Source organism: Chanodichthys erythropterus, chromosome 11 (assembly GCF_024489055.1).
Source record: "Chanodichthys erythropterus isolate Z2021 chromosome 11, ASM2448905v1, whole genome shotgun sequence".
NCBI lineage: Eukaryota > Metazoa > Chordata > Actinopteri > Cypriniformes > Xenocyprididae > Chanodichthys > Chanodichthys erythropterus.
This window is the reverse complement of record NC_090231.1, coordinates 7,742,621-7,763,626: the sequence shown is the minus strand read 5'-3', so window position 1 is coordinate 7,763,626 and position 21,006 is coordinate 7,742,621. Positions and strand designations below refer to the sequence as shown.

At 35.1% G+C, this 21,006-nt stretch overlaps 1 protein-coding gene across 1 annotated transcript in view; it reads left to right on the top strand.

Moving 5' to 3' along the window:
- adamts17 (ADAM metallopeptidase with thrombospondin type 1 motif, 17) overlaps positions 1 to 20,170 on the top strand; it is a 161,950-nt gene extending 141,780 nt beyond the window's left edge. Inside the window, exons 22-23 of the mRNA XM_067400968.1 lie at positions 18,631 to 18,808; positions 19,629 to 20,170. Of these exons, the coding sequence (XP_067257069.1) occupies positions 18,631 to 18,808; positions 19,629 to 19,780 (330 nt within the window). The 3' untranslated portion in view covers positions 19,781 to 20,170. The remainder of the gene's footprint in view (positions 1 to 18,630; positions 18,809 to 19,628) is intronic.
- The last annotated feature ends 836 nt before the right edge of the window (positions 20,171 to 21,006 follow it).

Below are 21,006 nucleotides of genomic sequence, written 5' to 3'. Positions count from 1 at the left end.
CCTTTTGAATGGTAATGGTAAAAGCTCAATCAACATAATGTTCACAAAAATTAATTTCCCCTTCTACTTCATTTTAATCATGACAGTGAGACACTTACAATGGAAGTGGAAGGGGCTGATTTGTAAACCGTAAAATACATAGTTTAGCCACAAGATATTAAACAATGTGTGTTCACAGGATTTTAGTGTGAAAAATCACTTAATAGCCATTTATGTGTAAAGCTTCATCCAAGTTAACAACGTTGTCGCCATGACAGCATAAAGCCATGAAACCTAGAACCCCCAAAAACTGCACCTCATTGCTTTCTCTTTTTTTAAACAAAATGAGGGTGTTAGGTGAGGGAATTAAAGGTGCCTTAGAATGCTTTTCAAAAGATATAATATAAGTCTAAGGTGACAGTTTACAAATATCACTAAAAATATCATGTAATCATGGATCATGTCAGTTATTATTGCTCCATCTGCCATTTTTTGCTGTTGTTCTTGCTTGCTTACCTAGTCTGATGATTCAGCTGTGCACAGATCCAGATGTTAATACTGCCTTGTCTAATGCCTTGAACATGAGCTGGCATATGCAAATATTGGGGGCGTACATATTAATGATCCTGACTGTTACGTAACAGTCGGTGTTATGTTGAGATTCGCCTGTTCTTCTGAGGTCTTTTAAACAAATGAGATTTATAAGAAGGAGGAAACAATGAAGTTTGAAACTCACTGTATGTCATTTCCATGTACTGAACTCTTGTTATTCAACTATGCCAAGGTAAATTCAAGTTTCAATTCTATGGCACCTTTAAAGTTATATTTTGTGGTAATCAGTATTACCACACACGCAGTCAATTGAGCATAACTTGTACTGAACCTGAAGTATTCCTCTACATAACGTAGCTGTGATGCATCAGACTGTGTCCTGAGTTCAACGAAAACAGACGGGTAAATATTAGTTGAAACATTAGCTGAATCAGTGTTTTTTGCATTGTCACATGTGATGCATGTGGGCTGTCACCGGTTACCTTGCTTCAGCCCCAGTGGAGCTGACTGCTGCGGCCCAGGGTCGGCATCACGCCTATAAAGCAGCATCTGTCTCGTTCCCTCTTTCTCCTGAGGTTTCTGTTCCTCAGTAATGAGCTCTCGCCACCTCACTGCGGACACACCGTTATCATAGTGCTGCTTCTTATGGATTATTAGTGTCTCAAGTGCACAGGGTGGAAGGAAACTTGTCGTAGGATATATGGGAATACAGTAATGCTCATCCAATATGGCTTTTTCATCAGCCGAGTATAGGGTCATCGATGATCAATGTAATGTTTACACTAGATGTAGTTAATGACATGTAAACTAAGGTTAACTGCGTGTTGAATGAAAATTCTGTTATTAATTACTCATCCTCATGTCGTTCTACACCCGAATGCGAATTATTGGACATTTAGAGGCAAACAGACGCATAGTGCAAACTTCGGAGATGGTTACATCCACAAAGAAGACCCCGACAAAGAGAAAGTGTGCCCGAACAACTTATTTCATTGGAGACAACAAGATCTTTTCTGTTTATTATGGGGTGAGTTTCCATAAACATCAAAGTTTGTCGTTTTGTGTTCATTCTAAGTACACGTAGGCTACACGTTATCTCATGTGTCTATTGTTATTAGCTAACGTTAGCTCAGGACTGTCGTTTTAACTGTAATCGTTATCATCGTATAACTTGCCAAAACCCCCCCATTACTATAATGGGCTTTTAGATGGTAATGTTAGCATGTTAATTTGAATAACGCTTCAACTGCTTGAATTGACTGGTGTGAATGACTTAGCTCATGTAAACCTTACTATTCTTGAATTGAATGTGACGCTAATAATTTTAACCACTTACTACTTAATGTTCTTAACAAGGATTTACTAATGTAATAGTAAATGTAGCAGATTAAATTCCCAGTTAAGTAAAAGTATAAAGTATCCGTAGCCGTAAAGTGTGCGTTATAAGTCAAAAGTAAAAGTATTTATTCAAAAGTTTAATGTACAGGATTTTTTTAATCCTTTGACTCAAACCAGGTCTAACCACTAACTGAGGTCCAAACCAGGACTATACGGTTATCACAGAATCCTGTTCAAAAAGTCCTAATGTCAAAAAAGATAAATTACTGACATTTGCAATGCACATTATCCTTTATTATTAATAGTATGCGGTCCGATTTTCCCATTGCGTCTGTCGTTGCTAAGCAACCATGCAGCTTTACAGGGAGTATGGCTTATCTAAATGAGATGTAAATGAGCCCTATTGTCACTCCCAGCAGGTGAGAACAGGCGAGAACTGCAAAATTAGAGGTCATTTTCTGCCCTTTGAGCTTTTTTGAGTGCCTACCTTCAAATGGCCACAACTTCTCCAAATATTATCAGATTTCCATGTGTTACATATCGTTGGAAAGCTTGGAGACTACACTTTCAGAATCTGTGAATAACTCAAAATGCCCCAGAACCGACTTTTGTCCCTACTTTCCGTGACTGGTCACATATCTAGTGATGGGTGATTTCAAAACACTGCTTCATGAAGCTTCAAAGCTTTACGAATCTTTTGTTTCGAAACAGTGGTTTGGAGCGCATATCAAACTGCCAAAGTCACATGATTTCAGTAAACGAGGCTTTGTTACATCATAAGTGTTTTGAAATTTCAATGGTTCACCACTGGGGGGCGGGCAGTTTGATACAAAAAAAATGGTACTGACCCCAAATTTTAAAATGGTAGGCTGTACTACGGCCTATCGCATTCAGTTCTCCCTCTATTCCAGTATGCAACTCTCACTTTTCACAATCCAATTTAACAGCCGATGAATAAAATCAAGTTCCATGTCATATTCAATTAGCCACTCCAAAATATGGCACAATATGGTATTAAGTCAGTTACAATTTCCATTTCATGCTAACTAAAGTTTAATTTCAGTATTGCTGAGATGCATGCTCTGTGTTAATTTTTGTAGCTATATTACATTCCCGTTTATGGATGACTTTCAAGACTCCTCAACAAATTGGAGCATCAGGATGTGTTGTAGGTTATTTTTTTGAGGTTTATGTTTCCCTCTGAGCCTCACCATCGTTCCCCATCAGAGGCCACAGATGTTGAAGTTGTTTGAGATGGAGGCTTGCAGAGACGTTTGAAGGTTGTGCCTCATAAGGATTATGTTTCAGACCGAGGGTCTGCGGTCAGGCAGAATGGAGGGATTGATCTTTGGTGAAGGTGCGAGTGTCTGATCTCAACTTCACGCCTAAGATTAGTTTTGTATTAAATGTTTCTTTTGTATTTGATCAATGCCTAGAAAAATATGATTAAATCATTGCATGGCCTGTTGTGGTTTACAGCTTATTTTACATGTGTCCAGAGGCTCTCAGTATTCACTATACAAGGCTCTGCAACATTCATTTGTGAACTCGACCGTAGCGTTTTGGGGGCAGAATGAGAGGAAAATAGATTCTCTCATTAGTGAGATGTTAGTGCAGAAAGCATCTGATATTTCTGCATGTGTCATGTATTTATGTAAAGAGCAGATGTTCCCTCTGTAGACCTCTTCCTTTTCATTTCAGTGATCTGCAGTGTCTCAGTGAAAGATGAGCTACTATCATACCAGAAACTGAACTACACTGGAAAACATTTAGTGTGAATTTACTGCATACTACTTCACAGTAATTTTTACAGTAGTAGTTCTACAATTTATTACTTTGACAACCATACACTGTGACCTCACAGTAAACAGGAAGTGACTGCAGCAATCTCTTGTATACTGTAGCTGCGTCTGATTTCATAGGCTGTGTCCTCCGGAGGTCGCATTTGAAGGCTGCATACATCGTCGAGGTGGTCTCATTTAAGAAACGTAACTATTAGATTGCAGAGAAAGAAAAAAATTACAGTATTTTACACCTCAAGAGGAATAACAGTCAATTTTATTACAGTTACTTTTCTTAAATAAGACATCCTTGATGATGTATGCAGCCTTCAAATGCGATGAAGCCTCCAAAATGAGATACAGCCTGTATTTGGGTCATTGACGAACAATTTTTTAAAAGTTTAAAAAATCAAAATGCAGATATAATTAATTTTGAAGTTTTATTAAGTGTTAACAATGAGATTATGTGGTTTTTATAATCAATGAATTCTGCTTTTGTCATTTTTTACCAGATTTTTTGTCACCAAAAAAGTAATTTGGTTTAAAATTTCGGTTTTACCGAATGACAATATTTTCAAACAATGCTAACAGGCTGATATCTAGCTAGCTAGCAAAAGAACATTTTATATTTAGTACAAGTTTTTAAAATATTACAACATTTTCCATGTTTATAGCGGTTGTACCGAATGACCTGATGTTTTGGGACATGCGTATGATCAAGTGAAAACATGAATTTTTCAAATAGTTAAGAGAGAGTTAATTACTTTACTTCACGGCAGGTGTCTGAATGATGTCACATCCTGTCACATGATATTGACTGAATGCTTGATCTAAAATGGTCCTTTTATATTGGTTACTCCTAATGACATCAATGCAATTAATTTTTCCAGGACATTTTTTCTCATAATTAAGCAACGACTTCTACACATAATTTTAATACCATTTTACACTATGTTGATATATGATATAAAATCATGCATCATACATTTATTACATTTTAAGATGTTTTAATTACAAATGAACCGGCTGTGTTGGCCTTTGGTCGGTTAAACCGAATGACCTTTTGACACATCAAAATCTTTAAAATACCTTTATATGTATCAAAATATAATTAAAATCTTTTGGATTCAATAAAAGAGATGTAGTTGTACTACCTTACTTACTTTGGATGTCATATCTTTGTTTTTCATTATTATTAAAGCCTTTGGACAGAAAAATGACCCGTCACATCATTGACCAATTTACAGATGAACTGTGAGGTCTTAAGTATTGTGCTGGTGTTTTGGTTTCCAGAATGCACTACAGCAAGTGTTAATTTAGTATTACTTATATACTATTATAGTATTAATTAATATTTTGAATTAGTGCTTAATTTTTTTTTTAATTTTAGTTTTAGTAATATTGTTATGTGCTTTTGTCATTTTTATATTAATATTTGGATTTAATTTATTTATATTTCAGTTTTTTTTAGTTTGAATAATTTTAGTTCAACTTAAATTTATTTTATTTCAATTTTTTGCCAAGACAACATGGTGAATTTGTTTTATAGTATGTTTTGTAAATTTTAAGATCTTTAAGATTTTATTTCAGCTTAATTTCAAATGATGAAATTGTTTTTAATACACTGTAAGAAAATAATCGATAGAATAATGTCCTGGTAGAAAATTATAACAGGCATTTTTCCTTCATCACTAAAACACAACATAATGAAATGGCTAATTCAAAACATAGGTAAAATTCCTGTGAAAATGCAATACAGAAAATTCCTTCATATTAACACAGTACAATGTGCCGTATTTTACACAATCTTTTTTAAGGCCGGTTCACACAGAACATGTTTTTGCTGTTACATAGAATAGCTGCAGTTTATGATGGGAGACGTAAAGCCACTAATTACACTTTTAATACTATTATATACTATTATAGTTATGTGTCAGATTATTCATATATTCCACACTTTCAGTCTAGTTACTTTTATAATTTGTTGACCTAGTCCGCATTGATTTCACAATACAGTTCAGAACATTTTTTACAGTAATAACTGCTGGCAAAATATTAGAGCTGGTAGATTTACACTGATTAAAACATGAACATTCATTCGTATGACTGACACAGCTTGACTGAAAGGCCTCTTCTGAATGGAAACAGCCTATTTAGAGCAGGAAAATCATGCTCTTTTTCTGTGTTTTGGCTGCTGTGCTCTTATATCCACGCTGTGAATGTCATCCCTTTTCAATTATCTGGAACACATTGTGTGTTTTGGCACAAAATGACACAATTACATATTTTATTTCTGAATGGGATGAGATATTGTAACAAGGTATGATTGGTCTGTGTTTGGAGTGCTCTTCACTTGTGTTAATATCACTGCATTTTGTGTCTACATCATGTCAGCGATATTTTTCTAATACTGATGGGCATCAAGATAATAAAATTCAGGCAACATGAAATTAAAATGTTATTCCAAATGGAAAAATATATATTTTCTATATACTTTCATCAAAATGTACGAACTTCTAAAATTACCAGTGTTACCTAGGCCATGCAGTTACCGAAGCTTACGTTAGTTTGTTCAATCACGCTTGCATCATGGCTTTGAGCTTGAGGTGAACTTGATAAACAATTTTCATCTCTAATTTTGTTTTGTTTGATTCGGCTTGTTGTTTTTTCTGGCTTCGTCTTGTTTGTATCATCGCTCCTATTTCTTTTACATCAACTGTTCAGGTATATTTGTCTTTATTTACATAGATAGGGAGCTTTCAGAGTGTTCGCACTATGCTGCCATTTTCCGTTCAACTCTACCGGAAAACTTTTACCATTTTTATATATATTTTTAAGTAAATATGACATATTTATTTCAGATTTAGTCATTTTAGTTCTTCAACTTAAACTTTTTATTTCAATTAGATGCCAAGCCAAGTTTTTTAAAGGGGTGGTTCATTGTGATTTCACTTTTTCAACTTTAGTTAGTGTGTAATGTCGCTTCTTGAGCATAAACAGTATCTGCAAAGTTACAATGCTGAAAGTTCAATGCAAATGGAGATATTGTCTTTTAAAGTTATGGCAGTTTATTGCCTACAATAACGGGCGGTTTGGACTACAACAAGCTTCTTCCCGGGTTGGTGACATCATAAACCCTTGCTATTAACATAAACACTGCCTTCGGGAACACGCAATAAAGTGGGCGAGGCCATGTGGCGCAGCATAATGAAAGCGGAAGAGGTGTGTACACCGAACGTGAGTGGCGCGACGCGACGCATCAAAAGATAATAGAACCCGTTATAATCTGTGATATTTTCTACACTGGATGCGGTGCTGAAGACAGCTTCCATAATCTACACGAGTTCAATTCTGGATTTGCACAAAGGCTGTTACTGAAAGATGAAACAGTTCCTACTTTAAAAACAGAAGCTGATGTTTATTGGCTTCAAACTGTAAGTACGTTTTATTGTTTGTACATGTCTTTTAAAAGTAATGTTATAGTTCTGTTGCTATTTTTAATGCATCAAGGACATATACAATGAGCAACTCATTTTTGCTAGCCAGTTAGCCAAGTTCTAGTGCAACAAACTCCAACAAACGTCACTGTTCATAGACAAACAGTTGTTCATGCTATAAATTAAACGCTACCTTTACAAAAATGCGACTACTCAGTCATGTATTTACTACAGGAAAGCTTTAATCAGGATAAAACTGTATATTGAAAGCTAACAAACAGCAGTGACAGCATATAAACACTTTGACACAACTACAAAATGAAATACCATTCATAAACATCCTTTAAAAGCCGCGATTGCAGGGGTTCTGCTTGACTCTCTTCATCTGGGTCTGATTCGGCTCAATTTGATACAGCAATATAGGCGCTATTATTTGCATTTCCTCTGAAGCGCTAACTACGAATGGTAAGGGGCATGGCGTTTCCGGATGCTTCAGCGAATCATGATACACTGGGCCAGCTACCAACCTGCTAACCAATCTGAGCACATTGCGTATTTCGGAGGGAGTGGCTTCATAGAAGCAGGAAGTCAAACGAGCCGTTCATATGACAGTGGAAACAGGTGTAGAATAAAGCTAAAATATATAAAAAATTTAGCATTTTCAAAAAAACGACGCATTAAGAACTGTGCCCCAAAAACACAATCAAGCCTAGAAAAAAACCATTGAACCACCCCTTTAAGAGGCTATGTAGGATTCAGAAAACAGCGTTATTAGTGACACCGGTGGCCGTTAAGTGAACTGCAGCCAGCAAGAGACTGAACATGATTCAAGGCCCAGATATCCTGGTGAAGTTCTTTTTCATTCTTCTCTTAGAAAAAGTTGGAAATACCTTTGTAGCGTTATACTGTTTACGAACATCCCAACGCCGTCCACGCTGCTGAGAGCGATGTTTAGATGAATATATAAATATATGCTGCACTCTCCTCTCAATAACAAAATAAACAGAAGACTGTCTCTTTTGGCATTATCCTGAACATTGTATAAGCATTAATTTCATGTGTCATTGAATGGAAGAGAGGTTCTTCTACAGGCTTTACATTTGGACAAACCAAGCAAATGGGTTGTTTTGACCCAGTGGTTGGGTTAAATGTTAGGCAGTTTTATTTAACTCAACTATTGTTTAAAAAATGGTATATGGCTGGCTTAAAATGAACCCAGAATAGGTTGGAAATTAAAACTCAGACACATAATTACTGGAGGCAACAATAATAATCAAAAGGTGAACATTTATTAATATGTTTAATAATTAATTTCCAACCCAATTTTGCATTCATTTTAAGTGAGCAATACAGTATTTTTTAAACAATAGGTCAGATAAATTAAACTACCCAGCAGGTTGGGTCAAACATTTAACCCAACCACTGGGTTAAAACAACCCAATCGTCTATATTTAACCCAACTTGGGTTAGTTTTAACCCAGCGTTTTTTAGAGTGTAGGAAGGTCCCATGTCATGAAAATTTCACTTTATGAGTTTTTTTTACCTTTAATATGAGTTCCCCTAGCCTGCATATGGTCCCCCAGTGGCTAGAAAAGGCGGTCTGTGTAAACCGAGCCCTTGGGAAAATGAAAGCTCAGATGGCCCAATCTGGAATCTTCCCTATATGTCGTCATAAGGGGAAAGGTTACCTCCCCTTTCTCTGCTTTGCCCTCCCATGAGAAAATGAGCTAATACAGTGAGATTTGAGCACAACATTTTTTTTTTCCCTCGAGAGACATCATGCCTTGTAAACGAGCGAATCATGGCAGTTGCTCAGTGTTTGGATGTACAAATGAACACCTTAGTATTTTTTAAGTTCCTTCATCCGAGCCTATGAAGAAACAGTGGGTTAATTTTATTTTCTCTGGTAATGCGCTGATACAACGTCCCATAGTTTTGTATGTCTGCGCCACACATTTCACCAACCACTGTTTCCTCAAAGTGGGCCAATACAGCCCAGTTACTGTCGCTAATGTAAAGTTAGACAGCATCAAGTATGTGTGTGAATACACGCGAGTGTTGTACATTTCTTTGTTGTTTGAAACCGTTCTGCTGTTATGGCGCACGCGATATCCACATTTCCAGATTGCAGAGCTTGATGTAATTGTAATAAGATTGTAAAAACTTTTAAGATTTATGAAATATAAAATATGTAACTTAAACAGATAAATGATGTTGGCATGGTAGCACATTTTCCACAATGGCACCGATCCGAAAAGGTATTTGTAATAATGGCAGAGGACTAATTTAGTTGCACTGGTTAGTGTCTATAGCTGATGATTATAAATATAATATATATACAATAGCATACCAGAGCAACATGAAGAGCCAACAATGTAGGCTAGCATTAGCTACATGATGATAACTGTAACAGCATACATAAACCAACTAAAGTACCGTATCCAGACTCAATGTTTTAAACTAACCATTCGGTGACGTCCTGCTGTAGTCGCTGAGTTGCAACTTCTTCATCCGGATCAGATTCTGGGTAAAACTGAAAAGTTTGAAGGACTGCTTGTCTACGAGCCATTGCGATACATCCACTGTCAACATTAATGCATGGTACCGTAGCCGCAAGCTGGTTAAGGCCACACCCACCCCCCACCTTGCCCCGCCTCTCTCCTCTTCATTAGCAATTAAAGCTACAGACCCAGAAACGGCACATCCTGAGGAAAGCTCATTGTGGGACTGGCTTGAAGTGGCTGAAATTCTGCACCAAGGCTGTTTCGGGAAAGAGACTTCAGATACAGTACTAGGGACCACTTAGGCCTATATAAAAGCATCCAAAAAGTAGCATGTCATGGGACCTTTAAGATTAAGTTAATTCATTTATATTTTATTTCAGCTTTGTTTAAGTTCGATTTTAATAGTTCTAGTTAACAATGACAAAAGGCTTGGAATAACATGAGAGTAAATGAATGATGACACAATTTAATTTTTTAGTTGAGCTATCCCTTCAATGCAAACCAGCACTTTAACATCAACTAAAAGCCAAATCCTGTAGTTTTAGGCCGCTGTTGTGGTAACCCTGCCTTTCTATAATCATTCGAATAGTTAACACAGTAATTGGACATATTAAAATGTCGTATTGTGTTAACTTGAAGAACTCTGGGCTTTCTGAAGTTTCTCTATTCCTATTCATCTGTAAGGGTGTTCTCCTTTCACACACTGTTGTAATCTGGAGCTTTGTCATATTTAATAGCACAAATCAAAAACTGACTTCTCTTGAGGGAGTCGTAGACTGTGATTCAGAGCCGCCTTTGATCAGCAGATTAGATGTTTTTGGGTTGGAGCGTGCTATGTCTCTTCTCGTTCATCGTACATGTGGTATTGGGAACAACGAGTCGTTCTGAAATCACTCCACTCACACTTTCCCTGACTGCAGTTGTTTACTAGACTCTGGCGACAGGCAACACTGAGATCAATGCTAACCTGCCATGCTGATTTTATTTTCAATAGCCCTTCATCTCTTGTAAAACGTGAAATATTGTGCGCTGTTGAAAGGAGTTTGGGTTCCCTCGGAGGCAGGGAAATGTATTGCTTTAATGCACCTTTTGCCACTTCGGAAAACAATTTTCGTTTGTGTCGTCTGTAGCCATGGCAGCCGACAGCTCCTATTCTCCAGTCCAAGGGTCTTCAACGGGGGGTCCACGAGTGTGCCTAATTTCTATGAAATGAAAGTGTTACAAAAAAAGTTTACCAAAGCTAAAGTTAAGAAGTTAACACTCTGAGGTCTGAGGTATTGCCGGCGATACCACCGTGGCTTTTTTCTTACCAGTGTGAAAGAGACTCAAAATACTCCGTCAATGTTGCACATACAATTAAGAGTTATACACCATTTTAATCTGTGGAATATTTTCTTTTATTTGTGTACACTCAGAGTAAAAACAAAATGTTGTGCCTTTTGCAGAATAAAGAAAACTAACATGATGCGTGATCTCTCGTCTCCATCTGAAGGAAGTCCAATGTGATGGTTCTAAGAAAATGAACTGTAACTTAGTGAATACTAATCACAAAAAAATTAGACTTATGTCTAAAAAAACGTTGAAATGTCAGGTTTTAAATCGTGTAAGTCAAATCGAAAACAATTATTCTCTGTTTATGTAATCTGTATGAAAAGAGAGCCATGTCAGAAGTCTGTGATTCAGCTCATTATCCGCTACTGCGGCCACGCCCACAGAGCCAGCGCTAGTCAATGCATGCATTCATCATTTCAATCGTGTATTTATTGTCTTGAAAAGTGTTTTGAATAGCCATAGTTAGCGATCTCTGGCCTCTGTTAGTTCGGTTATTTCCTGGATTGCCTATTCTTCTTTAGTAGGCATTTGTGGACTAAAGGTGCAGAGCGCCCTCCGGCTGCAAGTATGAATTGAAAACACAGTATCCAGCGCTCATAGTGATAAGTCCTGAATAAATATTACTCCTCTGTATAGAAAATTGACAAACATATGAGAATCCATCAATATTTCTCCAAATGTGCATGCTTATAAGCTAAAAGCCTATATGAAATGCCATAGAGGTAACATAATTGTTCAGACACTTTGCATCACACAAATACATTATATTTTAAAGAATATAATAGAATACCATTATTTTAATTTTTTCTGTATGTTTGATATACACCACATGACCACAGAGGGTTTTTTCACAGCCTATCTGACTGAAAGGCCTCATTATTATGCAAGTAATTTCAGGGCATTATTATGTGATTCTTTTGTCTTCTCAGGTGAGAATCACCCATTATTCATGATGATTCACGCCTCCACGCATACTGTGTTTCTTGACCAAAGATGTTTTAGAACATTTAAATCTCTCTATTGTTTTATATGAAAGAGTAGTCAACATAATTTTGACATAATTCTGAAGCAAAAACTCTAGTCTACAAACTTCAATACCCAGAAGTCTTGTGAACACAGATTTAATATTATTTTTTGGCCTTATTTCAGTGACTTAGGTTTTTTGTTTTTTCAATAACCACTCATAAACGTTATTCCTTCAAAAATACAAACATGTACATACATGTTCCTCACATATTATGGTAGCTTAGTTTGTGCTGAATACAGTGTAATGACACTTTTGTCATTAATATGTTTATGAACAACTGCAAAAAGCACAAATGTCAGGGCATGTCAAAACTTCTCCAGACCCCAAATCAGCCTCAAACTCCAGGGGGTTAAAGTCTGGCTAAATGTCTTTCCCACATTGGAATGCATTAAATAAAATAAATGTATATGACAATTTTAATGCAAATTACATCAAAGAATCCTGAAAAAAACATATCAAAGTTTCCACAAAAATATTGAGCTGCACATCTTTTTCAACATTGATAATATTAAATAGTTTTTGAGCAGCAAATCAGCATATTGGAATGATTTCTGAAGGATCATGTGACACTGAAGACTGGAGTAACACAGGAATAAAAACATTTTAAAATATATTACAATAGTAAAAGTTGTAAATGTAATAAAATTTCACAATATTACTGTATTTTTGATCAAATAAATGCAGCCTGGCGGAGCACTAAGAGACTGTGTTTCAAAAACACTAAAAATCTTACCAACTCCAAACTCTTGAACGCAAATATATAAACAAATTATATAAACGCATTAATATGAAACTGTATGCATGTTATTGTAAAATGTACAATAAAATGTACCACTCAATATGAGATAGTAAATATGTTTAGTTCCCTGACTCAAGACTACATTTTGACTGCATTGTACTGAGGACTTTTGATGTCAGTGATGTTGTCTGAGCCATAATCAGGTCAATTTATTTTGTGTTTATCATTTCATCATGCCGTCTGCTCTCAGCTCTGCTCAGCCAGTGATGAACTAACTGAATTTGTTCCTGCCCTGTTGAACTATAAGTCTATTAAAATGTATTAGATTGTCACAGAGATACGTTGATTTAATTTTGCCGGTGTGTTATTGGAGAAATAAAGCTTCCTTTGGGTCTTAACTGCGTGAGCGTGACGATCGTGGCTGATGTGACTCCTGCTCGTCTCATAGGATGCAGAACGGTACATTGTTGAAGAAAGCTTTCCTCCTGTTTTCTTCTTGAAATTCAATTCAGTCCATTTGCAATAAGCAGATTCACACAGAATATTGTATGTGTTTGTCTATAACATCCTTTGGCCAATTTGAATTTGCAGCTTATTTATTTTTATATATCTATATATACATTTTTTTTTTTTTTGGTGATCAGCATCACACCACAGATGCCGTCGATAGAACTTGAGTTGTTTTGAGCCTCCTTTAATATTGAATTCAAGTTTTGTGCAGCCGCAGGTTTGTTTATTGACTGTTATTCAATTGTTGTCTTGTAGTATGGCTCACACAATCCCAATCCATTTATAATACTCTGCTAAACAATATGAAATAAGGATGCAGTTTATCAATAATGTGGAGGCCTATGAAGATGTCTGAATCTTTAGAGACTGTACAGCATGTAGTTTGCTTGAAAACAGCATAATTATAAACTCCTCATGAGCAGAAATGTCAGACGAAAGCTGAAGACGTTTGAGAGTTTTCAAGTACTTACAGCACACAATGTAAATTAGGTCAGGCTTATGAATCGCTTTTGTTTCTAAACAGAAAAGAGGAAACTTCGGTTTTGCATGGAGACAGCACTGCTCATTAGGGTACCATGAAAATTCACTGTCTGTAATACAAAGACTAGCATGAGTTCAAAGACAGAGACTTGGCTGTCCCTTTGACTCTATGTATAAAAATTCTTTTTTATTTTCCTTTTTTTATTGTTTTGTTATTGTTTAAATTGTATTGGTGCATTTTTGCACTGTTTACTGGTTTATTACCTGCTGCTGTTATCATATTTAGTTATTTTTTGTAATGTTCAAAGGTTTTTATTCTCATATTATTGGAATATTTAATTTATTCTCATATATACACTACCGTTTAAAAGTTTGGGGTCAGTAAGAATTTTTATTTTTATTTTTTTTAAAAGAAATTAAAGAAATTAATACTTTTATTCAGTATCTGCATAAAAGACTTTATTTACCATCAATCAAAAGTGACGGTAAAGACATTTATAATGTTACAAAAGATTCAATTTCAAATAAACACTGTTCTTTTGAACTTTCTATTCATCAAAGAATCCTCCAAAAAAAAAAAATATTGTACACAAATATTTTGTACAATTGTAAACAATAAATGTTTCTTGAGCAGCAAATTGACATATTAGAATGATTTCTGAAGGATAATGTGACACTGAAGACTGGATTAACGATGCTGAAAATTCAGCTTTGCCAACACAAGAATACATTTTAAATTTTAAAATATTTTCAAATAGAACAGTTATTTTAAATTGTAATAATATTTCACAATATCACTGTTTTTACTGTATTTTTAATTAATTAAATGCACCTTTGGTGAGCAGACAAAACTTCTTTTAAAAACATTAAAAATCTTACCGATCCCAAACTTTTGAGCGGTAGTGTATATATAATTATGTTTGTCATCGTTGTTGAGTTTTGTCTCATTGTAAGCAGAGGAAAGGGCCCAGTGTAATAATCAATGGGAGAAATCACAACACTCAATAATAGTCCCACCATACAGTTAAAATGGCCAGTCACCTTTGTTTACTCCTGAATCATCATCTGCATTAGCTTAACCAGCCTGAAAAATATAGTTTTTGGCATAATTAGAGGTAAAGAATCATAATATATGATACCATTGCTATCAACCTTTATTCCTGGTTATCTACATAATCTGAGTCAGGGCTGTAAAATCGATTAATCACATCTAACATAAAAGTTTGTGTTTACATAATATATGTGTGTGTGTGTGTGTGTGTGTGTATATATATGTATATATATATATATATATATATATATATATATATATATATATATATATATATATATATATATATATATATATATATATATATATATATATATATACATATTATTTTTTATTAGGAGAGCTGGACAGGGCTGTAGAAGGCCCTTAACCCATCAGCAGGACCGGTATCTGCTCCTTTGTGCAAGGAGGAACAGTATGTGCACTTTCAGAGCCCTACAAATTTTGTTGGTACAAAACTTGCAACCATAGTTTGCTTTGGGAAACGCACCACTGGTCCAGATCTGGGAGGAAATACCCCAGGACACACTGTTAGCCCGGATAAGTTGAATTTACTTAAACAAATTTGAGGAAACTGGTTGCCCTAAAAAAAAATAAGTAATGATTAAGTAATGTGAACTTAAAAATTCAAGTTCATTTAACTTAAAATGTTTTGTAATATTAATTACTTTGTAGTTATTACACATAGTATAGTTAAGTTCAATGTACTAAGCAAGTTAATTTATAGCAACTTCTATTTTACTACAAAATTAAGAAAAAAAGCAAATAAAAGGTACATTTAATTCAATTTTATGTTTTATTTTTAATTCAATTCCAAATACAACAACATTTTATGTCCTGAAAACATTTCCTTATAAAACGTGAAAAACCCCCCAATATTCAAATCCATCAGTTACAACCCCCCCAATATTTCAACATGAAAATCACAGTAGATCTATACTAACATATGTATAATTCATTTATTTTGTAACAATAATTTTGTTTATAATCGAATATGTGTTTGTCATAATAAATTAGTCAAAAAAATACCCCCCCCTCCATTGAACCGATTGGTTACGCCCAACCAATGCGCATCGCACTTTCACCAACACAACGCGAGTGGAGCTCTACTGTTTGAATGAAAGAGAGCAGGTAGAACCAAAAATGAAGAGAATCGCTGCCCAGCTGACTATATTAAACTTCTGTTTAAAGAGGGACGTTAAAAAGAATAAAGCATGTACTGAGGAGGTATGAAAACATTGTAATAGCTAAGTACACTCCACATATATTTTAGCCACCTAAGCCATTGCAATTTAGCTATAACTATCAGTGTAACTGTAACCAATTAACGTACTAAAACAGCCATCTATTTTGTTACTACATTTCTCAATAGCGTCTTATCACTGACAAAAGTATTCAAATCGGTGTTTGTTTTCTTCCTTAATTAATCTGACTTTTGAACGAATTGGCTGAATGAACGATTTAAGTAGCTCACTCATTAAAACGTCGAATCGCTGCCACCTACTGGCAGTTTCAATATATAACATAATTTATTTATTTTTAGAATCACTCCGTTATGTTAAAATTTGATGAATGGTTATGCATAAATTCCATAAAGTTATGATAGATAGATAGATAGATAGATAGATAGATAGATAGATAGATAGATAGATAGATAGATAGATAGATAGATAGATAGATAGATAGATAGATAGATAGATAGATAGATAGATAGATAGATAGATAGATAGATAGATAGATAGATAAGAAATAAACTATCCAATAACGCTACATATACATTTTTTTATTTATTTTTTTAAATTGAAAAAAAATAAAAATAAAAAATAAATAACAGGCAGCATACCAACGCTCAACCCCCCCAATGTTGAAACCAAATCTACGCCCTTGATTTTAGGTTTCCATTTTAGGTGCCAGCTCACATTTTCCTAGGTTGAGCATTACCTGCTGAATAAAATATAAAGTATTTTTCATACAGTTAGGGTAGTCCAGTTGCAGGGCATAAATCAGTCAGAAAAAAGGACACAGAAGTCCTGAGGTTGGTCGGTTCATCCATCACCAAACATCCTTCCAAGACGATCTTCACTCATGATGGGTTTAGCTGAGCACTTTATAGATCAACACAGACGATTCTCACTGAAGTTTGCCTGTATGAGTCCTTGTCAGCTGCAACCTAGTAGAGGAAGACAAAGATCGACAAAGACATTATCATATAATAATGCATCAGATAATGGTATTGTCAAATACTCCATGCACCAATACATACCTGGTTTACTGTAGAAAGAGCTGGCCATTGAAGTACCATCAGGCTGATGTCAGGCTCGTCATTGACAACTTTTCTGTGAGGAGCAAACATTAAAGTTAAAGTCTTGATAATGGCACCTGATTTTATGGTTTACATGTAATTGTGCACTGTGCAGTATGCAGATTAATAAAATAATCAGCCAAAGAACAGGTCAGTAAACCCACATGACACACAGCTGATATGGAGTTTTTGGTGAAGGCTGTATAAGTGTACATATTGTGCATAACGTGTGATGTAAATGTACATGTATATGTTCCAGATGTAAACAAGGAAATTGTTCTGTTCTTGTACAACTTCATTGTTTGAGCCTATAATGTTTAAATAGCTGAGCTTTCTTTTCACAGTTATAAAGGCAATACTTACACTTCTAATCCAAAGCATCTCTTCTTGACCTGCAACACAAAACAAGATAGTCTGTTGTTAAGAAAGCTATGAACCTAGATAAAACAGTATATAAACAGTATATGGTAAAAAGGCAAATGTTTGGAAAAAAATGTCTGTAGAACAAATGTTCCAACTTCTCATCAACTTAAATTTATTAACACATTCAAATTACATCCACAATTTAGTAGAATATACTTATATTTTATAAGTAATGCAATCAAACTTAAATATTTTAAGTATATTGTAATTATATAGTTTAAGTAAATATAAAATCCGGGCTAAGAGTGCACCATCCGTTAGTGCTGCAAGATTTATCGCAATTTTATTGCACGTGATTTGGCAAAGGCTGCGACTATTTTATGTGCGGCTTGTGAGAGCTTTACGGCTCTGTGATCAGTAGGAAATGCTTCTCCATCTAAAAGCCAGAGGGCCAAGACTCCCTTATTATGTGTGAGAAGCCACATCATCTCACAGAAAGATGCTCAACAGTCATTATTAAGGGAGTTTGGAGTAAAGACGTTATTAAATGTTGTCTTTTGTTGGACAAGATGTTAATAAATGCTTCTCAAACTACTGAGTACCGTTTTGAGTTGCAGCAATGAAATTTCATCAAAATGGACTAGACTGCTGCATCATTTTTTCACTTTGATTTTCGGGGTGTCTTTGTATTCAGTCCTCTGTAGGTTGATCATTTTAATTTCCATCAAATGATGTGGCATCCTTTCGTTCGATTAATCGCGATTAATATATTATATATATATATATATATATATATATATATATATATATATATATATATATATATATATATATATATATATATATATATATATATATAGTCTTTGTGTGTGCATATACAGTATTATACTGTATATACAAACACAAACACACACACACACACATATATATATATATATATATATATATATATATATATATATATATATATATATATATATATATATATATATATATATATATATATATATATATATATATATATATATGCGATTAATCACGATTAATCGTTTTTACAGCCCTAATCTGAGTACCGAATAATCTACTATTTAAACATGACATTGATAGTAGAGTTCAAGTAGATATAAGCTGTTTTGGAATATTGATTACACTTTTTAATGAGTACAATGAAGTCTGTCAGAGCAGACCATCAATTGTAAACTTTAATTTCTAATGTCATCATTGATTCATTGCAGTGCTCATCATCCTGTGGGCGGGGCTTGCAATCCAGAGTGGTCCAATGCATGCACAAAGTGACCGGTCGTCATGGCAGTGACTGCCCAGTAGTCCTGAAGCCCCCCGCGTACAGGCAGTGTCATCAGGGGGCGTGTAACGTAAAAGTCAATGTGAACACCATCACCTCCCCTAGACTGGGTAAGACTTTACTGTTAAAGACGTGTGTATCCTGAGGTATACACTCAGAGCCGGCACTGGGACAGGCGAACTGGGGGCATTCATAATTCTTGAGGGGGCCATCGGGTTTCAGAGGGTGGGTCCCCCTCAGCTAAAATCATTTTGGGGTTAAAAATTAAAACAAATCAGATCTGAGTGGTCAGTGCTCCCTTTTTGCCTCCTCGTGGCACCGGGCTCCGGGCAACATATACACTCATGTTCATTATTAGTCCCTGAATATTCAGTTTCAACCAGAAATATATCATAAAAACCAATCCATTTCTATCTCTTTTTATGATGCAATACTAAAGTTACATCATATTACTGGATATTGCTTGAATTATAGTATCATTTGGCTTTAAAAGATTAGTTTTACGATATGTAGACTTCATGGGTTTTATAGTTAAAACTACAACTAAACTAAAACTATTACCATAAAAAAATGGAATTATTTGAAATAAAATAAATAAATAAATATTAACTGAAATAAAATAAAATATAAGTTAAACTTGCGTATTTTATTTCGGCTGGTTGAAGTACTAAAATAACAAACTAAATAAATTAAAACTAAAACTTGACTATACAGACATTTAAAAAAAACTAATAAAAATGAATAAACATCCAACAATAATACTAAAACTTTAAAAAAGAAATTTTCATTTTGATCCTGGCAAGAATGTCGTCTTCTAGGTGAACTGTACGCATTTATTTGTCTGGAGTGATTTATGCATGTTGTCAGGGATCATGTCATATAATTGAATCTATGAAATGCCTTTTCCTGTCCTTCTGTCATTCCTGGCAGCTGCACTGACGTACAAGTGCACAGGGGATCAGTGGACGGTTTACTGCAGGGTGATCCGAAATAAGAACCTGTGCCAGGACATGCGCTGGTACCAACGCTGCTGCCAGACCTGCAGAGACTTTTACACCAACAAAATGCCCCCTAAGAGTTAATGACCCCGGGCACAACAACACATAGAGGTCTATTTTTGCCTTTCCCATTTGTACTGTCAATAATAATATGTTTTATATTTTTAAAATGTTATTACATGAAAATGAAAGCAGCCTAAAGCAGTGGAACAGATATTTTCAAGCAGAACACACTATGCAAACTTTTGAAGGCACTGAGGTTTGTTACCACCAAAGTATACTTGCGGTGTGTTGGCCAAGCGTTTGCGTACTTGCATTACGTTTGTCTCTTGTTTTTGGACTTGAAGGTTTCTTGTTTTGTCATGTTTTGCTGTAATCCACTCTTTAGTCCCTGAAAGTGACTTCTTTAGCATACTTGCTCATTTCTCCAGATAACCAGCTGTGGGTGCTTTCTTAAGGCCACTGGTTGGCCAATAACTGATGGACTTTTTTTTAGACTCAGATCAATTATCTTTTGTCTTGTTTTTGCTTTTATTTCTGAGTATAATAATAACTTGTATTGTTATATTGGCTCTGTAACCAAAACCTAGTGATCTGCCTTGCTTCTTACAAATGGTTTCAGTAGAGTTTGGAATTATTCTGTTGCTAATCTAACAATGGTAGATTTGGTAACATTTGGTAGATGTGACTTACATTGCATTCTCGATATGCATTTTATTAGTTCATGCATTCCTTTGGAATCGACCCGATGATCTTGCCATTGCTAGTGCCATAGTCTACTGTTTGAGCTATATCCTTTTATTATGCATGCATATAATAATAGATTATGCAATGCATTTTTGTAGTTCTCATTCTGTGCATCTGCAGCAAAATGAGACATTAAAGGGTTGGTTCACCCAAAAATGAAAATTCTGTCATTAATTACTCACCCTCATGTCGTTCCACACAAGTAAGATCTTCTTTCATCTTCGGAACACAAATTAAGATCGTTTTGATGAAATCCGAGGTTTCTGACCTCCATAGAGATCCACTGCAACTACCACTTTGAAGGTCCCGAAAGGTAGTAAAGACTTCGTTAAAGTAATCTATGTGACTCCAATGGTTTAACCTCAATTTTATGAAGTGACGTGAGTGCTTATGGTTTGGAATGACACGAGGATTAGTAATTAATGAGAGAACTAACCCTTTAAGGTAGTATAATCATGCTGCCTACCTTTCTGAACAGCCTTCACACTGAGAGCCTTAAAATACTGCATACATAGGTAGCTCACTAGGTTTTGGAAAAGAGCTGAAGTAGCTTGTGTTATTTA